The 26,599-nt window shown below is 38.3% G+C and overlaps 1 protein-coding gene across 2 annotated transcripts; it reads left to right on the top strand.

Moving 5' to 3' along the window:
• The first annotated feature begins 226 nt into the window (after window positions 1-226).
• On the top strand, window positions 227-24,601 carry BCL2L12 (BCL2 like 12). Of its 2 annotated transcripts, none has more exons than XM_072425718.1 (7): window positions 227-333; window positions 5,551-5,734; window positions 6,776-7,404; window positions 8,545-8,694; window positions 16,359-16,468; window positions 19,800-20,069; window positions 20,814-24,601. In XM_072425718.1, the coding sequence occupies exons 2-7, from the start codon at window positions 5,565-5,567 to the stop codon at window positions 20,859-20,861; spliced, it is 1,377 nt and encodes a 458-aa protein (XP_072281819.1). In that variant the 5' UTR covers window positions 227-333; window positions 5,551-5,564; the 3' UTR covers window positions 20,862-24,601. The 2 variants fall into 2 exon arrangements, with proteins under 2 accessions (XP_072281819.1, XP_072281820.1); XM_072425719.1 differs by lacking the exon at window positions 227-333 and adding an exon at window positions 2,157-4,384.
• The last annotated feature ends 1,998 nt before the right edge of the window (window positions 24,602-26,599 follow it).

The raw sequence follows: 26,599 nt of genomic DNA, 5'->3' as shown, positions 1-26,599 counted from the left end.
TGCCATCAACAGTTGTCATTCATATTGAACAAGTCAATCAAATTGAAAAAAGCCAAAAAAAGCTACTTGGTCCAATAGTACCTAATACTAAAAAGTTACACTAGTGAGGGATTTGTTTTGAGGGACAATGGAGGACATGAAACTCGCACACGTCTGAGTGCTGACGTCACCGGCCCTCCCTGTAACCCGACCTGGACGGCCTCTCCCGGGACGGACTGCGCATGCGCTGATGGGAGTCCTGGCAAAGTTTTATTTCCCATTGATGGTTTTGGACCGGGAGTGCAGCAGAATCAGCCCGGTGTCTGTAGAGCAGCTGCAATCGGTGTGGAAGGGGTATGTATGAGCCAGGATCCCTCTGATCTTGACTCGATCCGTATAAAGTTTAGCGGTCAGAGCTTTCTAATAGAATAACCTGTGCTCTGCACTTTGCCCAACTCTTTTATCAGGGTGTCACAGTTGGCATCATTAGTTTTTATTAATAGTTATTTGCTATGATCAGTAGTTGGCATGAAGCTGGACCGATCATAGATTGTGAAGGGGCACATACAAATATAAATACTATTCACAGTATTTGTTATGATCCATAATATGGAAGTTGTTTTGCTGATACATCTAAATGTTATTTACAGTAGATCTGTACACATTCCTCTTTACAGGACTCATTGTAGAATTGTTCAGTTTCTCTTTTTGTGTTTCAGTAGTTGTTTGTTTTAGGTTGGCTCTAATTATTACTGTCTGGGTAGCTGATCTTCCATTAATCATTGACTTTGAATCCTGTGTTATCCAGACAGTTGCTTGACACATTCCTATCATAGCTGGGGACTGGTGAGGTCTAATGATAAATTGTATATCAGATCTAAGTTATCACTGCTTAGTTATACTATTCAATTTTTCAATTTATTTCTATTCTTAAGGCATGATTTTTGCCAGGGTTTTTGCAACAGGGCAAACTATGCAATTGTATGTGTGGTGCGTCCCTGGCACACATAGACGTGCACATACAGAAGGTTCAAAAAGCAAATTTATGCCAGTCAGTGCTTCAAAGAGTATGGCAACTTCAAGTTCTAATTTTACTTAAAGCAGAACTGTACTTAAAGCGGGACTAGAAAAAAATCCCACTTACCTTTAATTCCATAGATTCCTTGATCCCACTGGAGAAGTCTTCGATTGGGCCCTGTGCCTTCGTTGGGTGCCATCTTTTTCCACCCATGTCTGGGTGAGATAGCCCGCATGCCCGGGATTGGGGATAAGCTGAAGGAGCAGCCAGAAGCCTTCTGTCATTCACGAGGCTCTGCGCTCCCATTCTGTTTTTATCACCAGCAATAAGGACAGAAGGGGAGGCTTCACCAACACTCACCTTTTATATAAAGTAAAAATGTTGGTGGTAGGTCTGCTTTAAGTGCAGTGTTTTACAAAACATTTAACTGGGGGTCACCAGAGTGCTGTACATACCTTCCTGAAAACATCACCCTGCCAAAAAGCTGTCAGCTATGATGCAAACAATGTACCAGCTGTTGCCTTGATTGGCAGATGTGGAAGATGTTGTCATTTTGTCATTTTTAGGTATTTGCATGCATGATGCACATGATGCTGATCCTCTGTGATTTAATAAAAACTAAAAAGCGGTAGGCCACGGATAATAAAGTTTGTTAAATGCTAGATGATGCTGGGTGCCCGCAGCCAGAAAATTCATTTGGCTTCACCAGACTCTGTATCGATTCTAAAACACACTCTTGAAAGTCTGTGGATGAAGGTTTGCAGCATTATTTGCAAAATTGATTGTTAGGCACACTGCAAAGGAGGTAAATATATATGAATTAAACAAACATATACATATATTACTAATTATTTGATTGTGTTATGACTTGATACCATTTCTTTTAGTATTTGATATTGTTATTAATAATAAACTTATTGTTTGTTCATTCATACCTAAAATTAATAACAAGTCAATACCAGTAGTCTGTATGTCATACTGATTTATGATGTTCTCCCAAAGTTTGTGTATTTAGTCCCCTGTCATAGTATCAGAACTAAATTGCAAGAGGTAAATACTTAGCTACATACACACTTCCAATTATTATCGTTGGAAAACGAACGACGAACGTTCATGCACGATATATATGAACGATCGTATAGCACCGATCGTTCATCACGCATGCTCTGAACATGGACGATCAACGAACGACCGTACACACGAACGATGTTCAACGATCGTCGCCCAATCCGATCCGTCGGTCCGGTCGTTCGTTTCCAGCGACTTTCCTCGTTTGTCGGCGTCGTTGGTTACTTTTTTATGAACGATTTTTTGCCCGATCGTTCGTCGTTCGATTGGAACGATAAAAATTGGAAGTGTGTACGCACCTTTAGGTCTGGGGGGAACATAAAAAGCACTTACCTTACCCTTTGCTAGCCCGCTTTACCCCTCTTCCATCTGCCCATTAAGAGCTGTGTGCCTTTATTACTGCTTGTCAAACATGTGATGGCTGCTTTGATGGGTGTTATCTGGGCTATGTTTACCTCCATGGTGATTATTGGTTCCCCCATCATGTGGGTTGATGTTCATTCACTTTGAATGAGGCCAACATAGGATTCACCTATAGCCTTCAATTCTGCAAAAGGTTTGCAGGCATGAGAGATTTTGAGGAACCAACAGATTTTTTTTCCTTGTGCAAATAGGCCCTAAAGCTTGTCTTTTGTAACATCGTATTCAAATATCCAAACAAATCTGGCATATGTGTGTATGTATATGTATATGTATGTGTGTGTGTGTGTATGTGTATATATATATATATATATATATATAATAAAAAAAGTGACTCTGTAGACACCTGGCCCAAAAGACATCTTTGCCTTTGTCACTAAGTCACATTTACTTTACAATGTAAACACTTTGCAAAGCGAACAATCTTTTTTTTTTGATGTCTGGCTGCATTTTTGTTTCAGGTACTGAAAGTCTGTCAGAAAATATTAAACCCAGAGAATGTCTGACAGCTCATGTTTTCATAGAGAGGTCAACAAGGGCAGCTGCATATTTTTAATAGTACGCTTTTTTTATTTAAAAAAATCTTTTCCTTTTTCTAACCCTGTGGCCAATAACTCTGCATTGAAATTACTAATAACTTCTAGTCCTGGTTTGTAGTACATGTTGCTGGTTATATGGATGTCTGTCTACACATGGTATTGTATTTCATTTGTTTGCTTTGCAATTTTTAGTATTCTTGGAATTCAGGTTATGTATTGATAGAAACGAGATCAGCAACATTCTTCTACTACCAGCATGGTTTTTAGAAAAAATATTTTGGCGCAAAATGGCTTTTTTTTTTTTTTTTTTTTGCTAGAATGAAGTGCAATGTCTACATTTATACTGAATGCATTATTTTTACCGGATTTTGTTTTATGGCGTCTTCATAGATTTAATAGTCATACTGACCAGATCCATGTACAGCAATATTTTATATGTGAACTAGAAATAAAAAAGTTCTGATTCTATAAATCTTTGAGAATTTCCCAAACTTTATGGGTCATAATGCAATGGCACAGATGGCAGAAATACAAATAAATACACAGTACCTACTAATTTCTAATAATTTTACAGAGTGGCAAACAGAATATTTATTGTAAAATAGTGGAGGTGTTGGTGGGAGAATACACATTGGGTTACCCACTTTGATTTTTGATGTTGTACTTTGTCAAAGAGAAACATTTTGATGACCCTGCCTATCAAGATCAGATTCACTTGATTCTCAGCTTTGGATTTAGAGGGTGCTCCAACTTTATGCAGCATAATGGGTCATGGAGCAGCTGTACTACATGACTTTGCCCCCTTGCACAAGGCCAAGCACCTAAAAACTTCCCAGTTATAATTTTTTGTCCTCTTTATTATAATAATAATATGACACAATCATGTACATTCATATTTGGGATTACATATGTTTAATATATTGTAACATTGTACAAATAGACAAAACTAAAGTATATATTTTCTGTAAAAATGTACATGTATCTGTTTAAACATCATTACTGGAAGTGTTACGTAAAGCTACAAATGTGCCCAATTACATTGTGCAAACTTTTATGGCAAAAATATTTCTCTACTACAAGGAAGTATTTTCCAGGACTAATATGCAAAATGTATTTTATGTCATCATGAGGTTACACCCAATGCCATAAAATCCGCCAAGTGTTGTATTTATCTTCACTGAGTCATACTATACAAGGATATTCTGTGATGGTGTCCAGGTACTAAATAATATGTGTGTCTCCTTTACCTGTGTAATAGGGGAATTCCTAGTACTCTGACATTCCTTGTGGCTCTGATGTCACGTAAAGGCATTGTACAATGATAAAGGCTTGTGGAATTGTGGATACTCCTATAATGAATGTACGTAATCAATATTTATAAATGTCAGTAGAAAATTTAGTAGAATATGTCTTATATCGTTATATCTCTGTATATCATTTACTATGTATGTGTGTGTGTGTATATATATATATATATATATGTGTATATATATATATATATATATATATGTATATATATATAATTGTATTTCACACTGTAGCTTTTTGTCGCCTGAGACAATCTAAAGCATGTACAAGTGTGTCTCCTGACCTCGATAAGGGGGTCATTGGCGATCCATATATTTAAAACCCAACAGGGAAAGTGGGACTCCCTCATAATGGCCAAAGCAGATATGTAATGATTAAAGCAAATCTTCAGACAAAAATAACAAGATAAATATAAATTAGCTATTCAAAGGTAAAAAAAAACAAAACCAACTTTCTGCAATATTCAGATTCATTCCATAAATACAGTACTTCTTATCTGTTGCTAGATGTCCTTAGACTGATAGCAGGCATGATTCAGCTCACTTTTTCTGATTCCAGGTCATCCTGGACCCTCTCCAGCTTGTACAGTGAAAAAAGAAGCTGCGCAGTGATGAACTTTTTGTAAACAAAAGAGCTGATTAGTTGTTTGTGTTGCTATTTCGCTCATACTCCCGCTGGGGGCTTCAAAGATACCAGGCTGAATTCACATACTTATAGTGACTTGAGTTTTTTGTGTTTTTTTTTCTGAGTGGTTTTACCCCTGATAAGTTCTGAGGATGCTCCAATGTTTAATAAAAGTTTTTTTACAGTTCTTTACCCTTTTGTCAGAAAGTCGCGTGTCTCACTGAAAAGGAGTCTTCCCCAAAATGGTTGTTGAAGCCTGTAATTGAGGACACTTTCTATTTATTGTAGCACTGTAGTGCTGGCTCTTACACATAGGAGTTGAGGGTGAGAGAGTGGGGTAGTAAAAACAGAACATGGCGAAGACCTTGGGCCTAGGGTGTACAAGAATATGCCAAAAAAAAATTACTACACAACAAAAGGCAATATGCAAATCAAAGTTTGTTAGCGTCTACATTATACATGAATGGCCTGGGTGATATTTTCTTTTTCTTTTAACCATTTACCGTTGAAACAATGTAACATTACAGTCATTAATAAAATCTTGCTGGTATTGTGTCACTCATGAATATATGTTTGTATATTTCCACATTTTAGCACAGTAATATGTGATGGATACAACTTGCAAACCCACAGATGATGGTGGCAGCCTGATTAAAGTGAAGGAGGAAACAAAATGTGTCTTGGAAGCATTTTTAAAACGATCGGTCACTCAAGATGAGGCAACAGGCCTAGGTCATGTGGGCCGTGTATACCATGATCCTAAGAAGTACTTGCACAGGTAAGACCATTACTAGATCTTGTTTACACAGTCTTTGATCCCATATGCCAAAATGTGATAACATTTTCGACACTTTAGTGGTATGATATAGCCAGAAGATACGCGCTGTACATACTTCAGATTCTCATCCGATATCGGTCCTGAGCCGATTATCGGGCGAGGACCATTGGAAGTGTGTACGTATTGTTCAGGATAGTTAATGAGTGCATGGCAACTATGCCAGGAGAAAGATCAATACCTGGGTGAAATTGATTGTTTACCTGGTTTTACACCCATCAACCAGTGTATGGTTGCCTTAAAATAAACTTGTCATACAGTGCGGGAGACATTGCTTGCAAAAAAAAGCTTATTAATCCCAAAACTCTAGAGTTTAAATAGAGAAAATAACAATGGAAGTGCTTGTGTTTGTTCCTACCTGCCTCCTATGTATTACTGTCAGTCTGTCATTTAGAAAGTCTGCCTAAGTGACCAGTAATGAGGTGCATTGGGTAGAACAGAACAGAGAGAGAAGTAACTATCTCATCCTTCCTCAGAAATGTTTATTTGTTCACCCAAAGATTTTTTTAATATACCACTTAAACAACACAATTTCAGTAATATAAATTATACTGGTATTGTTAGGTATCCAAAAGATTAGGGACTTCTTGTCATGAGCAAGGGCAGGCAAACCTCATGAGGCCTTCTTTTAAATATAATAATATGCTGGACACCAGTACAGCTCTTTATGGGTGGCAAGGAACAAAACTTTTGATTTCAGGTAGCTTCGTACTCTGCAAGACTATTAGTAAAACATCAATACATGATGTGCATGGCCACATGTTTACCTGATTTATACAGCCACAAATACATTGGGATTTCATGGGGTGGGACATGTTATCAAAGAAGGTAACTATACCCATATCACAATAGGGGTGTGATTTTTGAAATATGTTAAGACTGCTGGATTAAAAGCCAAAAAAAAATTTGACACATTATCATTTCTATTGCTTATTATTTTACCTAAGCATTGAACAGAGGTATTTTTTTTGCTTTTCTGATAAGGACAAGTCAAGAAGAAGTAAGAGATGGCCTTTCAAAAAAAGGCAAAAAAGTTGAAACTAGAAGAACAAAAGTATCTGGAAAGGATTATGATGAAAGGAGTCACAGCCCGACATTGTGCGAGGAACACTCTAACAACAACGCTGAGAAGTGGAATGACCTTCATGAAGAGATTAATAGGGTGGAGGAGACCAAGCATGGCTTAACAACCAACATTAAGAAACTGTTGGGAAAGCACAGTCAAAATAAGGAGAAAGCATCTACTCCGAAGGAGAGAAATGGAAGTTTACACAATAAATCTACTGAATCTGTGCTAGAGGACCCTGGGAAGAATGTAACTAAGGGGGATTCTTTAAAACGACCCAAATCACCCAATCCTCTGCTTGCTTGTACTGTTGCAACATCCACAATCTCTCTTCCTGATGAAAACCAGAAGCAGAATGAAAAAGATTCCCATGAAAAGCAGGGGACCCAAAGAAAACTAAGTCGAGCTTTCTCCTTAAAAAAATTTAAGTTAAAAAAGAAGACCATAAAAGATGACAGCTCAGGGACAGATACAAGACCAGAACGTCCTAATTTCTTACCGGTGACGCCTTACTTTGAGTCGGACAGTACTTCCCATCAGGCAGCAGGTATATTTATATATTTTTTAAATACATTTTATTTTTTATTTGCCCCTCAGCTGTTTGTATTATTACAAGATTGTCTTTGGCTATGTACACACCTCCGATAATCATTTCCTGAGATGAACAGTTGTTTCTTTAGGGGTTTGTTGTAAATGGTATTCTAAAATGTACCATTCACACTCAATGTAATAAGGAGAACATAGCGTTGATCAGAATTGGTTTATTTATATGAGGAAGGAATATAATATAATCAAACACTTGCCTATATATACATGGGTATAATGTACAACTTTAAAAAAATGTCCAAATCTGCTTTCCTGAACTCTTATAACCTAGAAAAGCCCCTAAAAAATTTAGGTGTGAGGAAACTCCTGCTAACAATTAATATAGCTGCAGCTCATATGATATTAATGTAAATAAAAAATTAAAAGAATAAGAAACGTAGCACACAAAATTTTTGAGAACCAAGGCTGCAAAATAGGAAAATAATACTTTCAAAAATATAAACTAAAAAAAAAAAAAATAATTACAAGAAAGGCAAAAAAGACTGTGACATTTGCAATGCTTTGCTGTGCCCCTTATACAGATAATGAGTGGGGGTAGCCCTCCTTGAAATGTTAGTTAGTGGAAGAAGCCCCCGCCCCCCCCCCCATTGTTACAATGGGGCAAGGTTTCCTTCTCCTTACCGCAGTGGTCAGGGGGAGATGACCCCTTCCTTACAGCTAGCTGAACAAAAAATTTAAAACTGTGAGAACTAATATAATAAAGCAAATAGAACAAACATGACAAACGGACCTATGACCAAAATTTTTTCTTTACATGAAATGGTAGACAACCTTTTTATGCAAGGTAAAAATTACCTTTTTTTTTAATGGGGAGGGGTTTAAAGGCGGAAGCCCCTCCCTTTCTCAGGCATGCGCAGATGCTGATCTCACGTATGCGCAGTCAGACTGGCATTCAAGTCTTAGAACTGGAATATTTGACTCAAAAAATGATTTTCTTTAACAACATTCTATTTACTAGTGTGAATATGTAAAAGCTGTCTCTTGCTGAGCCAGTGTTCTAATGTCCTGCTTCGCTGTCTGGCATGTGATTTTAGTTTTTTTTTAGTTTGAGATGGTCTAGTGACTTTTACATCTTTAATAGGTAAACTTGAAGATTCTGAGATATACACTTTGGCTGCAAAGAAGTTGGAGACATTGCTAAAACATAAAAAAATTAAGAGCCCTGTGGAACCTCCTCAACCTTTCAAGTTTTCAGAACAGATACCAAGGGCCCCATCTGCAGTTGGAGCTGGTAAGTTTATGTTTTGAATTCGTGCTGTATCTGCATATCCATTGTTGTTACTGGTATGTTTAACATACAGGTCCCAACAAGTTTCCCCAGAACGGTTTTCCTTAGAAATTCATTTTCCATACTTTGTTCACTAAACATCTACTTGCAATCTTTACAAGATGTATTTACACTATTATTATTATTATTATTAATAATAATAATAATAAACAGTATTTATATAGTGCAAACATATTACCAGCACTTTACATTAAATAGGGGTTGCAAATGACAAACACAGACAGTGCCACATGAGGAGGAGAGCTTACAAACTAAGGGGTGGGGAAGTAGCATACAATAGGAAGGGGAGATGTATTGGTGGGTGAGTAGTGAGGGTTGTAGGAGACAGAAGAAGATGGTTAGGTAAGTTTGTAAAGATGGGTTTCTAGGGCTCTTTTAAAGGAGCAAAAAGTAGGAGCAAACCGAATGGGATGTGGAAGACCATTCCAGAGAGTTGGGCAGCTCTAAAATGAATGAGGAAGTCTTTAGTAGGTCATTGGAGGAGCGAAGAGAGCAGCTGGGGGTGTAATTTTGTATCAAATCAGAAAGGTAAGTGGGACAATAACTGTGTAGGGATTTGAAAGCAAAGCACAGGAGCTTGAATTTGATTCTAAGGTGAAATCGAAGCCAATGAAGAGAACTACAAAGAGATGCAGCATAAGAGGATTGGTGGGAAGGATGGATAAGTCTGAGTGCAGCATTCATAATAGATTGCAGAGGAGAAAGTCCCGTTAGTGGAATACCAGAGACGAGGATGTTACAGTAGTCCAAACGAGAGATAAGTGCATGTACAAAGAGTTTGGTGGTCTTTGGGGACAGGCAAGGGTGAATTTTGGAGATGTTGTGCAGGTGAAAGTGACAGGACTTGGAAATGTTCTGAATATGTGGGGAAAAGGAGAGCACAGAATAAAAGGTGATGCCAAGACAACGTGTCTTGGGGGAGGGACGGATAACAGTATTATTAACAGTTAGAAATATGGCAAAGTTAGATTTGGAATTTGGGGGGGGGGGGGGTTAGTAAGTTTGGCTTTATCCAGGTGGAGTTTCAGAAATCTGTCAACTATCAATGATAAAATGGCTGACAAGCAGCCTGAAATCTTGTCCAAGACTGGGGGAGACATGTCAGGGGTGGACAGATAGATTTTAGTGTCATCAGCATACAGATGGTACTGTAAACCAAAGGAGGATATGAGACTACCAAGTGAGGAGGTGTAAAGAGAAAAGAGAACCAGTCCAAGGCCTGAGCCTTGGGAAACACCAACAGGGAGGAGAGTGGAAGAGGAGGAATTACCATTGAAAGAAACTTCAAAGGAGCGGTCATACAGGTAGGAAGCAAACTGAGAGAGAGCAGTGTCACTGATACCGATGGAGTGCATGATTTGGAATAGAAGGGGTTGACTAACAGTGGAAAGATCTAGGAGGAGGAGGGAAAAGTTGCCTTGAGACTTAGTTCTGATGAAGTCATTGGTCACTTTTAGTAAGGGCTGTTTCGATTGAATGGGCAGCTCAAAAGCCAGACTGGAGAGGGTAAAAAGGAGAAGAGAGTTGGTGTTCAGGTTGTCAGTGAGTCTTTCATAGACAAGGCGCTCAGGATAGGGAAAATAATGGCATGTTTGAAAGCAGAGGGGTGGACACGGCGTAGGTCAGGAGGGATTGGGTCAAGCGGACAGGTAGTAGATGATGAGAGGAGACTTCATCCACAGTAAAGGGCTGAGAGAGGTTAGTCATGATTGACAGGTGGAAGGGGTGGATATGGTTGGAGTAGCATGGTGAGCAGAAACATCATGTCTGATTTTACCAATTTTATCTCTAAAGTAGGTGGCAATGTCTTGGGGGAAGCAGGTGTGCGGTTTAGGAGGGAGTCAATTATTGAGAAGAGGCTGCATAGGTTGGAAGCTTGAGAGGTAAAGACAGCAGAGAAATAATTTTCCTTGGCAATAGTGAGTTCAGTGTTATGGTTTTGTAGCTTGGCTTTGTAGTTCATTAAGTCAGCACTGAGGCCAGATTTCCTCCACTTGCGCTTAGCTGCACAAACAGTCTTTTGTAGTTGTTTGGTGTGATTGTTGTGCCAGGGACGGGGTAGCGGTAGGTGGCAGGGGCAACTTTATCCAGGGCCACAGAAAGAGTGTGGTTCAGTTGAGTAGCAGCTTTGTCTGAAAATGTTATTTTAGAGAGGGTGGGGGTTAGGGACTTTGAGATTAGGTTATGGTCAGTGTTATGGATATCTCTCTGCCATTGACCTGGTCATTGGGATGTGGCTATTGGACAAAAAATAGATAGGTTGAAAGTGATAAGGTTGTCAGAAAGGGGGAAATGGTGGGTGAGATTGCAGAGTTTGGAAAATACCAGGTCTAAAGTTTGTCCGTGGCTGTGTGGGGACATTTATGTTCTGTGTAAGTTCAAAGTAGAAGGTAATGGAAAGCAGTTTGGATGAGGAAGGATGGTTGGAGTCATCCATTGCAACATTAAAGTCACCAAGGATGAGGATGGGCAGGTCATTGGAAAGAATATGTGTGATACAGTAGACAACAGCAACAATAAGGCGTAAGGGGCAGAAAAGACTGATGGAATTCACTTCAATCAAGGTGAAAATTAGAAAGGGCCAGGTAGGAAGGACTCTGTATGTACAGTTGGGGGAAGGGAATGAGACCCACACCACCCCATACTCTGTTGCCAGGTCTAGGGGTATGTGTGAAGTGCAGGCCTCCATAGGAGAGTGCAGCAGGAGAGTCCGAGGAGGAAAGCAAATTTTCAGTGAGAGCCGGGAAGTTCAGGGATTTAGAGAGATGTCAGGGTAATCTAGTGCATAATTGACACTTCCTGGAATGTTTGATCTTCAGATTTCTTTGGCAAATACAGTTGCAACACCCCCTCTCCTCTTCTTTTCCAAGCCTCTACATTATCACTTTGTTTTAGCTGGTAGTGGAAGAAACTCTAATGAGATAATTGGCCTGATTTTTTAACGCTCTCTAAGGGTGGAGAGGATACACTTTCATACCAAAGTGACTGACAACCTTTTTTCAATGCAGAAAACACATATTTACATAGTAGGTTAGGTTGAAAAAAGACATAAGTCCATCAAGTTCAACCACTAGGGAAATAAACATACCCCAGATATAAAACCCTATAAGACAAAGTTGGTTCAGAGGAAGGCAAAAAACCCCTGGTACAATTTGCTTTAACAGGTAAAAAAATCCTTCCTGATTCCATGAGGCAGTCGGATGTTCCCTGGATCAGCAGTCACTGTTATTTTTACTTTAAAGCCTTAATAACCAGTTATATTCTGTGCTTCTAGAAAAGCATTTAACTTTTTCTTAAAGCAATCTATAGTAGTTGCTGAAACTACTTCCTGTGGCATACGATTCCACATTTTCACAGACCTTACAGTGAAGAATCCCTTCCTTATCTGGAGCTTAAACTTCTTTTCCTCCAGAAGCAAAGAGTTTTCTATATGGACCTGTATATTTGTACAGGGTGATCATATCCCCCCTCAAACCTCTCTTCTTAACCACCTGGCCGTTAAACCCGAACCTTGGTTCGGAGTAAAAACACTTGCAAAAAGTGTTAAACCCGAACTTTTCTCACCAGGTGGTTAAAAATGTAAACAAACGTTATGTTGCAATCCGATTGTCATACATTGTATGACAATCTGATTACAACTGAAAGAAAATACTTACCCCGTCCCCGCAGCTCCTCCAGCAGCAAAAAAAAATTGGCTATTGCTGCTGGCATCTGCAGTGAGATGTGAAGCACAATGCAGAAATCCTGCATTGTGCTTTGCATCTCTCTGGAGATGCAAGCAGCAGCAGCAGGGTCTCGTGTCTCTGTGTGCAGGGCAGGGAAATCCCCCCCTCACATCACTCCGGAGGATGAGTCATCTTCCGGGTGATGTGAGTGGTGATGTATTGGGGGGTGTCTGGGAGGGAAATTTAAAAGCAGATTACAATGTAATCTGCTTTTAAATGGTTTTTACAGTACAAAAACACCACACAACATGAAATAAAAAAAAAAGTACATTTTTAATTTTATATTTTATTTTTAGATTACATTGTTGTCTAATATTTCATTATTTTTTTTTAAATTATTATTTATAATTATGTTTTATATTATAATTTATGATTATTTTATAATAAATAAATATAATTATCATACCCGGGAGTTAATCCTAAGAATTACAAGCCCACAATATAAACAAAAATTTCTATGCACAAAAAATAGGATAGGATTTTATTAAAAGTACGTTTTTTTTTTTTTTTACATGATTGTGTGTTTCAAACTTTTTTTTATATTCATGATATCTACTAGAACCCTGTTCGGACATATTTCTGTAACTTACAGGTCTACAATTTAAAAAAAAAATTTCATGAAAAACAGTGTAACGCTTTTGGTACAGAAATCTAGACATCAGTAACGCCCAGGAGGTTAAGGGAGAATAGATTCAGTTTTGCTAATTTCTCCTTATAGCTGAGCTCCTCCATTCCTTTTATTAATTTAGTTGCTCTTCTCTGCACTCTCTCCAATTCAACAATGTGAACTGGTGCCCAAAACTGGACTGCATATTCCAGATGTGATCTGACCAATGCTTTGTACAGGGGCAGGATTATGTCTCCATCACTGCAGTCTATTCCTTTTTTTAATACAAGAAAGTACTTTGCTAGCTTTAGATATTGCAGCTTTGCTGGTAGTAAGTCTATGATCTACCAGAACCCCCGGGCAATTTTCTATTTCTGACTCCCCCAAATGTATACCCCCTAGACAGTATGAAGCATGCATGTTGTTAGCGCCCAAGTGCATACCTTTACATTTATCTATATTAAATGTAATTTGCCACTTGGCTGCCCAATCAAACAGTACATCTAGGTCTGCTTGTAGATTATAGACATCCTGTATGGACTTATTTCCTTTACATAGTTTGGTGTCATCTGCAAACAAAGAAATGGTACTTTTAATCCCAAACTCTATATCATTTATAAAGATGTTACACAGTAAAGGTCCCAACACTGAACCCTGGGGTACACCGCTAATAACCTTAGACCATTCAGAGTATGAATCATTAATTACAACTCTCTGGATGGGGTCTTTAGGCCAGTTCTCTATCCATTTACAGTTTGACTTTTCTAAACCTTTCAACCCTAACTTGCATATTAACCCACAGTGGGGTACAGTGCCAAATGCTTTAGCAAAGTCCAAGTACACTATATCAACTGCTACTCCACTCTCTACCTGTTTACTTCCTCATAAAAGTAGAGTAAATTTGTTTGACAACTTTCTTGAAGCCATGCTGACTATCACTTATAATAATATTTTCTAGCATTCTTTATCAAACTCTCTAGGATCTTTCCAACTATGGATGTTAATCTAACCGGTCTGTAGTTGCATGCTAATGACTTTGCCCCCTTTTGAAGATAGGAACCACATTGGCCTTACGCAATTCATCGGTACCATGCCAGTGACTAAAGAGTCTCTAAAAATTAGAAATAATGGCTTTGAAATAACCAAGCTTAGCTCTTTGAGGACACGTGGATGTAATCCATCAGGTCCTGGTGCTTTGTAAACACTCATTTTAACCAGCTGTTTCTCAATCATATTAATTCTGAGCCATTGCGACTCATTTAAGACAGTGACATTGCTAACATGCACTTGAGCTCTTGCCATTTTCCTTCATGTACACAGAGCTAAAAAAAAGTGTTTAGTAAATCTGCCTTTTCTTTATCCCTAGTTACCAACCCAGTGACATTCTTTAAGGGGCCTACATGCTCCGATCTGATCTTTTTGTTATTAATATATTATATTATATAAAAAAAAATTGGGGTTTGCCTTACTTTCCTTTGCAATCTGTCTTTCATGTTGAAGTTTTGCACATTTGATCTCCTTTTTTCATCTTTTGTTTTATTCTTGATAGTTTTCAAATGATGAAGATGATCCTTCATTTTTATATTTTTAGAATGCCTTTTTCTTGTTCTTTAGCTTTTTAACGGCTTTTTTAATGTCAGCTGTGAGCCACATAGGTTTTAATTTTAGCCTCTTAAACTTATTACCCATTGGAATATATTTTTCAGTGTGCTTTTGTAGAACAGACTTGAAACATTCCCATTTCTGTTCTGTGTTCTTTGAGGACAATATTGTCTCCCAGTCCCAGTCCAAGTCACAGAGTGCAGTCCTTAATAATTGAAAATTTGCTCTCTTACAAATAAATGTTTTTATCTTTCCTGTTTTTGCTTCCTGTTTACAGCTTATATTAAATGAAATCATATTATGGTCACTGTTACCCAGATTCTCTTTTAGTGCAAAATTGTTATAAGCTCTGCATTGTTAGAAATAACTAGGTCCAGCAGAGTATCATTTCTAGTTGGGGCTTCTTTAAACTGTACCATAAAATTATCTTGTAATAAATTCACAAATTTCCTTCCTTTTGCTGTTCCTGTAGTGCCATTACCCCAGTCAGTGTCTGGGTAGTTAAAATCTCCCATGATTAAAACACTGCCACTTTTTGCTGCTTTTTCTATCTGTGCTAGAAGTTGATTTTCTATTTCTTCCTTAGCACTGGGGGGCCTATAGCAGACTCCACACATTAATTGTGTGTTATTCAACTCCACCCATAATGCCTCAACCTCATCGCAATGTCTTTCACATTCACTTTTAGATCACTTCTCACATACATACATACATACATACAGACAGACAGACAGGTTTCGCATGGTTTACAGAGGCCAATAAAGCTGGGTGATCCAGCAAACCTGGAATGAATTTCTGCAAAGTCTGTTGCTATTTGCTAGCAAATGTTTTGAATCCTGGACTTGTTTCATTCCAGGTTTGCTGGATCACCTAGCTTTATTGGCTTCTGTAAACCATAAATATAAAACCATGTGTTTTCTGCATTGAAAGAAAAAAGTAACAAAGTATATGCTAATAAATTAGCAGTGAACTCTAGAAAATAAGCTAACCACATATGGGAATTGATTTATTTATCAAAGGATTTAGGGTCATTTTGTCATTCAGACACCCCTGTGGGACAGTTCAGCACTATTTGGTGGGAAGCACACTCCAAGTGTGCTTAATAATAACCAAGTGTAATGAATAGACAATGATGGAGAACACTCTTTGCCACCCTCTCCTCCTCCAACAACGCATTTGTGCACTTCTACAGGTTCTGATACATATACTAGTTCATTTAAAAATACATTTTGCATTGCTGCAAAACTGTAATAATTGTCATTTCCTTTCCATGCTACGTATATTTTTGTCTCCCCAAGCTCACATAGCAGTAACAGCCATACTTCTTCCTTGGTTGAACTTGATGGACTCTCTTTTTTCAACCTGACTAACTAATGTAATAAAGCAAAAAGAACCAACATGACATATATGACTTGTATGGGACCAAAATGGTTTGCTGACCTTAATGCACTATTTTAAGAGCATATATTTAAATATATTTTTTACATATAATACCTTCTTAAAAATCCAAAACTTCTAACCTGCTCTTGGCACATGTGTTTTTCTTATGATTGGCTGCCACAGAAATTCATCTTGAATAGGAGTTGTTAAATTAATATTTATATAGTTAATTCATTTTTTTTCTATCACTGATTGATTTACCTGTATGTCATTTGTTTGTCTTTACAATTCAGACAATAATAATGTGACAGTCAGCGAAAAAGAAGGTGCAGAAGACAAAGAGGAGATAATCCGGAAATTGGTGGCCTTATTACAGGAGCAGGCTGTTGTTATCAATCAGAAGGTAAGAACACAAAATGACCCTTTGTTTTCTATACTTGGCATAAAATTTCATTTGTATTTACAGTTCACTATGATTTTTTTTTTTTTTTGTGGAAGATTGGAGATGCTAATGGATGATTAGAAATACTAAAGGTACCAAGATGAAATGGTGCAAACATATGTTAGGATTCAGGTGCACAGCTAACTTCTACTATTAAGAAGCCCTTAATCAGCTAAATCTTTCTTTCTAGATTTATGATTGTTACCTAATAACTAATGTCAATGTATACTTGTGTGGTCATCATGATAGTGATCTTCTTTTAGGAGAAAAGTATAACTGCTCAAACACCCCAGAAGTGGTCTAGCTAGCCACAACTAGTCACATTTACTTTTGTTGGACTGGTTGATCTCCACGTAAATGATTTTATGATAGTGGTTTTTTTTTTAGGACGTTCACCAATTACATTTAGGCTGCATACAGGTGTACATTTTTTTGTCGCTGGTCGACATGATCGTTTCCAGCATCATGATTGTTTCCAGTCACTGATAAATGAACAAGCACTGTACACACATCACCCATTCTGCTCTATGAAGAGGGAAGTTTGAACGAGTGGCAACTCACTGCGCTGTTCTCACTTGGCTTGTATAGCCGTTTTTACCAATCAGTCCTTTTTTGATCTGTACGGATCCATAAACAACATCAAGCAACCTGTGTATACGCCAGACTCTAGCCCAAGATCAGCACGACTGTTTGTCTTGGGCAATATTTTTTTGACTTCTGTAAAAAATCTTAAGCTACATACACACGTCCAATGCTTCTCGTCCGATAATCGGCTCAGGGCCAATATCGAATGAGAATCAGACGTGTTTACAGCGCCTGTCGTCTATCGTCCGAATGACCGTCCCGGTGGATCCACGGGTGATGGACAACAAACAATCCTATTGCAACGGATGTGGGAGCGCAGCAGGGTGCCGCTCCGTCACTCTCCCCCTCCCCTCTCCATAGAGCAGAACGGTACTGTATGTACAGCACTCGTTCATGCATTCTGTAGTCCTTTGTCGTTGGAAAGGATCGTGCAAGAGATCCTTTCCAACGACAATAAATACACGTGTGTGTGTAGCTTTAGGCCTTTCAATTTCAGTTGACCTTTTCCAATAAAGTCTCTGTGACAAATAAACAAATATTAGTACTCAAGTCTTCAGAGACTGTTATTTTTTGCATGTTTTTTTTTCTAAATAAGGCTTAGTCTATACAGACATTTTCCCCAGCGTTTACCTGAGGCTTTAAAAGCCCATGTTTGAAATTCTCACGTATTCTAATGGGCTAATCTACACTAGGATGTTTCCTTGAGGCACTTTTATGAGCCGTGTCTGTAACGCTGCTTGCAATGTTTAAAAAACTAAAGCAATGAGTTAATGCTGGAAAACGCCCAAAAACGCGGGAAACCGCTTTTCTGCGTTTATAAGCACTTGAAACATAAACGCATTAAAAACGTGGGAAAACGGGGCATAAATGTTTTCCAGCGTCTTAAAGGCAAGCTTTAAAACTTTACTTAAAACGCATAAAAATGCATATAAATGCCGTGTAGACCCAGCCTAAGGTTGCACTGCCAGCAGTAACCAGTCTTATCCCAGAAGCCATTTTTCTAAATCGGGCTAGAAAATATCAGTGACCATTTGACATTTTTGCTGCATAAATAATGTCCTAAGCCCATTCTGCTTAAGGTATGCAAGGGACTCCTTGGCTTTTTGTGGGTGTTGGGCATGAACTCCTCCCTATTGTGATGACTATTATTTTCATGGAGATGAGGGGTTGCGTCTGCATTCTAATTGTGACCAGGATGAAAGAATGAACATCATTTACATACAAACAAATGCAAATTCCAACCACTGTGGGTCACTTAATTACCTTATCTGGAGACAGAGGATTAGCTTTTGAAGAAAGCAGAAAATAGCATATGTGTAGAAGCCATGTGTACATAAGTGTAGCTCAGCAAGGAGCGAAAGATAATTGTGCTCTACAGGAAATGGACTTTAAAAAGCATGATTTTATGCAAACAGAAAATGCAAACTTATCAAGCATCACTGCAAGTGGCACTCCAGGGAAACTGAAGTGTATGGCTTTTTAGGATAGACCAGCAAATGTTTATCACTGTTTTTCACCCTATAACACTCTTATCTATGGCTTGGCTAGATTCCTACTTTAAAGCAGACCTGAATTTAAATAACAAATTTAAGTTCAATGATCAGGAACATGCCCTTTACTACAAATTCAGCCTTTTATTAAAAAAAACTTGCTGTTGCTGTTTTAAGTCTTCTACATGACTCTGTTCCTTCTTTCTACTTTTCTCTGTTTTTGAAGCTAAAGCACCGTATAGTCCTGAGGCTTGTTCAGATAGATAGTTGTGAAGTGGTGAAGTTACTGCTTCTTGGCTGCATATTACAGTTGCCTACAACCACAGACACTTTTGTTTATAACAGCTCACATGCTTTTACAGTAAAGCAGGCATTCCTGCACTTTTTTCTTTTTTTTTTTTAATAGACATCCACCACAAGACTCTGCAAGAAGCATTTAGGAGGTTGTATTGACCATTCCTATTGACAAACACCTGGAAACAAGACATGGTTATACCAGCTCCTTTAAGTAAAATAGTTATAAATTAAGTTAAAATACACTCTTAATAGGAATCTAAAAAGTTTTACCACATCACAATAGATTCTTTCTTTCCACTGTTTAAAAAAATGCTGTTCCCCTAGTTCTTTACCAAGGCAGACTAAATGGACTCTGGCTACCAATCAGTACACGATAGCAGTGCTCAATCCAGAATTTTGTTTTTGAGCCTGGTGAGAAGAAATTGTGACCCATCCCTTCAGTAACCATCCAAAAACAGCTGGGTGGTTACTGAAAAGTGCTCTGTTGTGGGCCTGGGTGAGCACTGGATAGTCTACACCTTTTATAGTTAGATATGTTATAAGTGATTCAAAAACCTAATCATAATCAGACCCCAGTGCCATTCTTTTCAAATCTCAATAGGCTCCTGCATCATATGAGAGTATCACATTGTGTTACATTGTGTTGTTTCAGCCTTGCTTTCACTGGAGCATAAGAGGGGATGTTGCACAGTACAGAATCATTTGACTAGAGGCCTCAGTGTTGCAAAAGACATTTTGAGAGACTGTTGTAAATATAGTGGTCTAATGGTGTTATGTAAAACTTAAATGAACATAAACTGAAATGCTATTTGATTTGACTGATATTCCCTGTTCCATCCTTTAATGGAATGACATTTTATTATTTTTATTAATTTCTAGTAAGTGTAAACTGATAGATATGTTTGTATTTTTTTCTGTAGATCAACAAAGATCCCTTTCTCAGGAACTCACTTAGTAGAATGTCATATGGCAGCTTCTTTCGACTTGCAGAGGTTTTCACAAGTGAGACAGAGGTTGAGACCAGTCAAGTTGGTACCAATGTGAGCCCTGAACTGACTAAAATCGCTCTGACGATGGAACTGACCAGGAAAGTAACAGGAATCAACAGTCATGCTGTTCACCAACTTATGGGCTACAGCCTTCAGTACATGGACATGTTTGTACCATGGCTACAGCAGCAAGGAGGCTGGGTAAGTATTTCTGTACTACATTGTCTATAATTCATTGGACTTGTACAATCATTTCCATTCCTAAATGTTTTGGGGTGCTGTGCACTGTAAAATAGCCTCAGTTTTGTGTGGGCTGTAGGCAAGCATTTTTTTCATTATTAATCAATATGGGCTTTGCTGTAGGTGATCTAAAAACTAGTTTATATCATGAAGACAAAACAGAAGTCTGGAATGTGTCTGTTGCCAGAGCTACTTTCCAGCTGTCATTTTTTTTGTTTTAATATTTAGAAGGGAAAGTTAATTAGTTGTTCCTATTACTTATTATTATGAGGTCTGCAATTGTTGATCCCTTTCTTAAAGTTATAGTTACCTGGCTATTGAGCTCTTCCAATATCTTTATTGCTTTGTGTAACAAACCCAAAACAAGTATACAAGAGTTTTGACTTTCTAATTTGCATGCTTTGTGAACTACTTGAAATATTGTGGTGTATACTACAGTGCCTGGTTGTCATGGGGGAGAGGTAAATTTATCAACTAAATGCCTTGACCCTCTTCCACTAACAGTTTTTCTCTCTTTTTTTTATTTGGTGGGGGAACCCTCACATGAATAAATTTGCAAGATCTAATTTAAGTTGTTCAGTTTGCCCTGCCTAGCCACCAGTTTCCCTGGGAATTTGTGTTTGAGCAAACTTTCACCCATTATTAATTTTATGTCTGTGGTTGATCCAACCAGATACTTATTGTTTTATTTCTTCTCTCTTTCAGGAAAATATTGTGTCTCATGGAGATATTTCTGACTTGCAGATTGATTAGTGAACAAAGTTAATATCTACCTCAGTTGCAAACACTGTTTACTGTGATGTGAAGGAAATCCCTTTTATCTTGTTTGGATTTCGACTATTCTGAAGAAAAGACATTATTTTACAATACTTCACAAGGTGCTGAAAAGACTGGTGCTTGAAAAATTTACAGTGGTTTGTTTAGGGAATCCATTCTGCTTAAAGAGTAACTATATACTCAAAAACAAAAACACACTTACCTTCAATCTGGGGCTTGTCTGGCATCTGGTCCCGCGTCGTCTCGGCAACGTTCCCAGAGCTTGCGCTCTGGGCGCTGCCATCCTCATCTTCTTTTCCTGGTTCTTAATCCTACATCACCCAACCCAGGCGCAAGATCGGGTGACGTAGGATGAAAAAAAAATGTTCTCTTTGAGCAAAAAGGAGCGTTCAAGAGCCTCCCGGGATGCCTGATTTAGGTATCCCGGGTGGCTTTGCAGGGAGGGTGTTGCACCTAAAAAGGCAAAAACCAAATTTTTACCTTACATAAAAGGGTTCTCTACCATTTCATGTAAAGTGAAAATTCTGAGTTTGGGTATGCTTTAAGATTCTAGAGCCTGAGAATAAGACATATATTTGGAAAACTCAGAAATCTCAGGAAGCAAATCTGCCAAATTCTGAAAACTTTTAAAGATTCAATACCGAAGACACTTATGCACTCTTGGCATCTGCTGGCATATGCCTTTTATTTTATATTTTTTAACATCCTCCAACTGAGGCAGGTGAAATGCTATTTTTTTACTACTTTTTTCATAGTTTTACATGGTTTAAAACACCTCCTCTCAACGTTTTAAAATTGATGTTTAAGTCTCTGGTTAAACTAAAGAGTTCAGTCACCTTCGAATTGCTTTTATTTGTAGAGGACACTAGTGGTGGGTGGGCTGTCTGCTCCAGAGTTCCATAGTTTACCCATTCAAGTAGTCCTAACTCTTCCTGTTGGACTATTTTTTTCCCTATTATTATCATTTTATACCAGTTGGAGAACTGGGTTTTCTTTCTATTAAAGAATAGACCTAATTTCCTAATAGGGATGTTTTTAGGACCGCTCACAGGGAGATATCAACACTGCAGATGAATCTGTTTACATTTTCACCCATGAATGAAAAAAACTGCTTTGGGTGGATAGACCCATTCTATGAATAAATGTAAATAAGAGGTGTAGTAAACACTGAAAGGTTACGTTTTGCACTCCAGTCTGATTTCTCCAGTTAACTTTATTTATATTTATACTGAACATCAAAAGCAATGTAATTCATGATAAATCAAGTTCACTGTGATACAGCATCATAACCAAGAACGCAAATGCAAATCATGAATAAAAGTTTATTCGCAATTTTCCTTATTGAAATGTGAAAGTGTTTACGTTTTAGATAAGTGTAAGGTAAATCTACAGTAAAAACATTTGTATACAGAATTCCTATGTCAAACGTTACCATATCACGCCTGAAAAAACTGAATTGTGAGAAATTAGGTGGGTAACACTGCTACTTTCTTAAAATGTTGGTTGCCTTTATGCCTTCAATCCGGGATATATATACAGGCAGGTAGTAAAGCCTGAGCTCCTGTTCTGCAATTTTTGGTCAACTAAACAAAAATAATTGATCCCACTGAATCAACCAGCCTGGCTACTTGCATTTTTTTAGGAGCAGGCTCTAGCAGTGGCATCCTAGGTATTGATTTAGTACAGATTTCTATAAAATAACTATATGATTTTAAAGTTGGGGAAAGCAAAGTTTGAAAATGTATCATGAAAAAAACATGTGTTACACAACGATACCTTAATATGTAAAATACTCATTTTGCATGTACACACCTAATGACTCAGAAATACATTAATCATGCCCTTGCTCCACCCTCACTGAAATCTACAAAAACTTTGCATGCAGGCAGTGGGGGATCTGAAGAAATAATGCACAGAATGCATGGCAAGGAAATGTAGTTCTTTTCAGTGAAAATGTAAAGTCTGGTTTAAAGTGCCTTAATGGAAACGTATATACAACTTTGTGAAGGCCTTAAGTTTGCACTTCTGGGTTTAAACCTATTGAATGACTGTTGCACTGTTTGCTTTTTTTTTTTTTGCTAGCCCAGATGCATATATATGGCATATAGACTCTGCAAATGTCTCTGCTCGTAAGCCAAATTGTGAAATACTAAATCTACTATGCTCCTCAGCCAAACTACCTCAATTTTGTCTCCTGTATGTTTCCAAAGCAGAAACTCTGGTTTCTTTGCACTCTTTGGCAGCCCTTCCTCTGGCTAAAAAAAGACAATTGTCCTGGAAATTCTTGGTTTTAGTTGAAAGAGGAAAAACCTTTGTAAAGTGAACTAGTAGCCAGGCTATGGGCATTTGTGTGTTTACATATTCCAATCAAGCAGCATATTAACTTCATGAGCTCTTACTGACTACTTTTACTGCGGTCATTGTGAAGCAGTCCATCAACTGTGTCCCACCACAAGGTCAATTGTTATAAAGCAGTTAGTTTGTTAACTTTGCTTAACCTTTTACTCACTCTAAGAGTTCCCTTTGCCCTCACCTGTCCATGTCCACATTGTTCTTTATTTCTCTTCCGGGTGTTGCATCTTTGACCATCAAGACCATCAAGATTTGCCAGGCTGGGCATAACTCCTGTGCATGCGGAATTGCTGGCATCTTTAGAAAGATGGATTACATAGCATGATTTATTGCAGAAGGAACATCACCTGTATGTGTGTCTTCTGCACTAAAAATTCTGCCTGTTCACAATTTTTGCAGAATCTATAGTGCTGCTTTAAGAAGACAAAATAAATATAATTATTTTGGCAATTGGGAGGGTTAAAGCTCATATATTGCCAAAAAAATGCATCAGTAGAGTCCATGAATTGGAGTATTTGTAAAGTAATAATAATAGCATTAAACATGCAAAGACAGGCAGCAGTGTTTGTTTATGCTCATGTACTGCTTGTTAAGAATATGTTTATATTTGAATTTCCATAGCTTGATCACAGTTGTATTTTGAAAATATGACTTCATGTTTCTAGCTGATATGGTGTTTAAAACTCAAAACTGGCAGTCTTCCTATCCTGCAGTATCTCACACTATACTGCCTTCTGTATAATGGGCATTTACCAGGTTGCTGGGTAATGCACATTTCACATTTACTCATCATTTATCAGATTGCCTGACCACCGAAACTGGGCATAATACTCAGTGGTAACATTTGCATATACATGATGCTTTGATCCTTTACACTTCTACGAGATTGAAGGATCCAGTTTACACAGAGATTAGCCAATATGTAGCTCTGACCTACAGATTTTTTTTATTATCAAATTTAGATGATAACCAATGCACATTAGGGCTTAAGTATATGTGCACTGCAGTGTTCTACTATTCATTTTGAATATAACCACAATACATACATACAGTAAACAAGAAGAGGCATAAAGCAGAACTAAATTCTCATTGGTGTGGATGAACATTTGCATCGGTTATAGCACACAGATTTTTCTAAGCCCCGTGCAGAGATGACAGGTCTATCACTGCATCCCAAAAGCCACCAATTCTTCCAAGTCCACTGTGAAACTCTTCAGCCAGTGGGTGGCTATTGATGATGTAACCACCTTCCAATGTTGTCCGCTTTATGTAAAAGGTCAAAGTTTTTTAAGTCTCTATTATGTAACAAAAAAAATACACTGTTATGTTTGTGACAAACAATAAAACTGTGATAATTTTGCAAATATTTGTGTTGTTTTGTTCAAAACCAAACTCCAGCCAAAATGACCAGATAAAAGTGAATAGCTCACTATAGGAAAATATGTAGACATTGTTTGTACAATAGATTTGTTGTAATAGTTCCGAGGTTTCCTCTTTTTTTAGCAGCTAGATGTCTGCAGTCTGATGGCCAACATTTTCCAATTCTTTCAAGGCAGTTGCTAGATAGTAAAAAGGGTACAATGATGAGCTCAACTCTCTGCTACTGCTTTCCTACCTGTGCGCAGACAGATTTGGTCCTTCAACCCTTAGAGGGCTGCACGTGTGGATCCTTTCTTATAATTATTGAAGTATTTTGGTGCCCCTCTCCCATAGCCCTTCCCCATTTCTCCAATACTTCCATGGCCCTTACATTCTTTCAAAGAAATTTTGATATCATCCATTATATATTACTTTTTGGTGACACTACCCCCATTTTTCCATGACCTTTATCAGTCACCCCCCCTACCCCATACTCCCATAAGGTTCAACTGTCAGGAAAGGGTAAAACAACATTTGAGGGTCTGTAAAACCTAACAGCGGCAGTAGAAGAGGGTTTTGAACTACAGTAGATGGTGATTTCTAAAACTGAGCAAGTAGAACTGTATCTCAGTGCCTAATGATGCCCTCAAATTATTGGCTAAAGCTGAGAGATGTCACTTTGTCACAGCTCCAATGCTAGTTACTATATTTCTGCAGTCTTGCAGCTACAAATGCTCATTATGTAGTCATGTTAGGAATTATTATTATTAATATTAAAAAACAGGATTCATATAGCGCCAACATAATACACAGTGCTGTACATTAAATAGGGGTTGCAAATGACGGACGAATACAGACAGTGACACAGAAAGAGAGGACCCTGTCCTAAAGAGCTTGCAATCTAAGAGGTGGGGTAAGTAACATACAATAGGAGGGGAGATATGTAGTGGTGGGAAGTAGTGACGGTTTCAAAAGACAGAAGAAGATAAGTAGGCAAGTTTGAAAAAAAATGGGTTTTCAGTGCTCTTTGAGCAGTAAGAGCAAGCCAAATAGGACAAGGAAGACTATTCCAAGACTGCACAATGTGTTTTTAATGTTCAGGATACTGCAGTGTAGAAGTAGTTGAGCAGTTCTGTAGGATTTACATTTATTCCTGGCACCCAAGAGTGCTAACTTACAAGAACTTTGTATATTGTTTTTATTTCTTGTTGTTAATGTGGTAGAATAAATGTCTCAAATAGGATTTATATATAGTTTGTGTTTTTTTCCCCATGAAATTTGTGTCTCATTATTAGGTTCTACACCAGGGGCCGGCAAACTCCGGCCTTTGGGCCAGATACGAACTAGCCGGTAGTTTGTTCTGGCCTAATGCTGGCGGGCAACCGGTGGCGGAGCCGGAACAAACTACCGGAGCCGCATGCGGCTCTTGAGCCTAGTGCGCTGGTTCCCTTCCCTATTTACAGCGGCTGGTGTTAACACTTTGCTGCCAGGATAAATAGGGAACATTCCCTCTTTGTATGCATTGCGGAGGAGAGGGATTTTCCTTCAGGAGGTGTTCCTGGTGGGGGCAGAGCCCAGCCTAGTGTGCTCCTGCCTACCCCTGAAATGACCTACTTGCCAAAAAAGTTTGCTGACCTCGGTTTTACACCTTACTTACTATACCCCTCACCCCAGGCCAGCCATTCACAGGCAGGGTAGCATGGGGGTTCCTCCAAAGATTTCTGTGGCTGAGTGGCCTTTAATTTCATGATTCCTGCAAGGTTCTGGGGCCAACCCCAGCTGCATGACCCCAATGATAAATGATAAGCGTGATATCCTAACCACCAAGTGAGTATTCTTTCTGCTGGTGACCAATTGAGGAGACTTTATTCCTTTTTTTTCATCAGTTGACTCTTAGTCAGCCTCGGTTCTATACATTGTACTTCAGACACATGGCATGAAGCAGGAGAGGGAGACTGACGGTGGCAACATGGCAGAAGTAAGCACCAAGACCTGAAAAATAT

Source organism: Pyxicephalus adspersus, chromosome 11 (assembly GCF_032062135.1).
Source record: "Pyxicephalus adspersus chromosome 11, UCB_Pads_2.0, whole genome shotgun sequence".
Taxonomy (NCBI): domain Eukaryota; kingdom Metazoa; phylum Chordata; class Amphibia; order Anura; family Pyxicephalidae; genus Pyxicephalus; species Pyxicephalus adspersus.
This window is presented reverse-complemented; position numbering and strand designations above follow the sequence as displayed.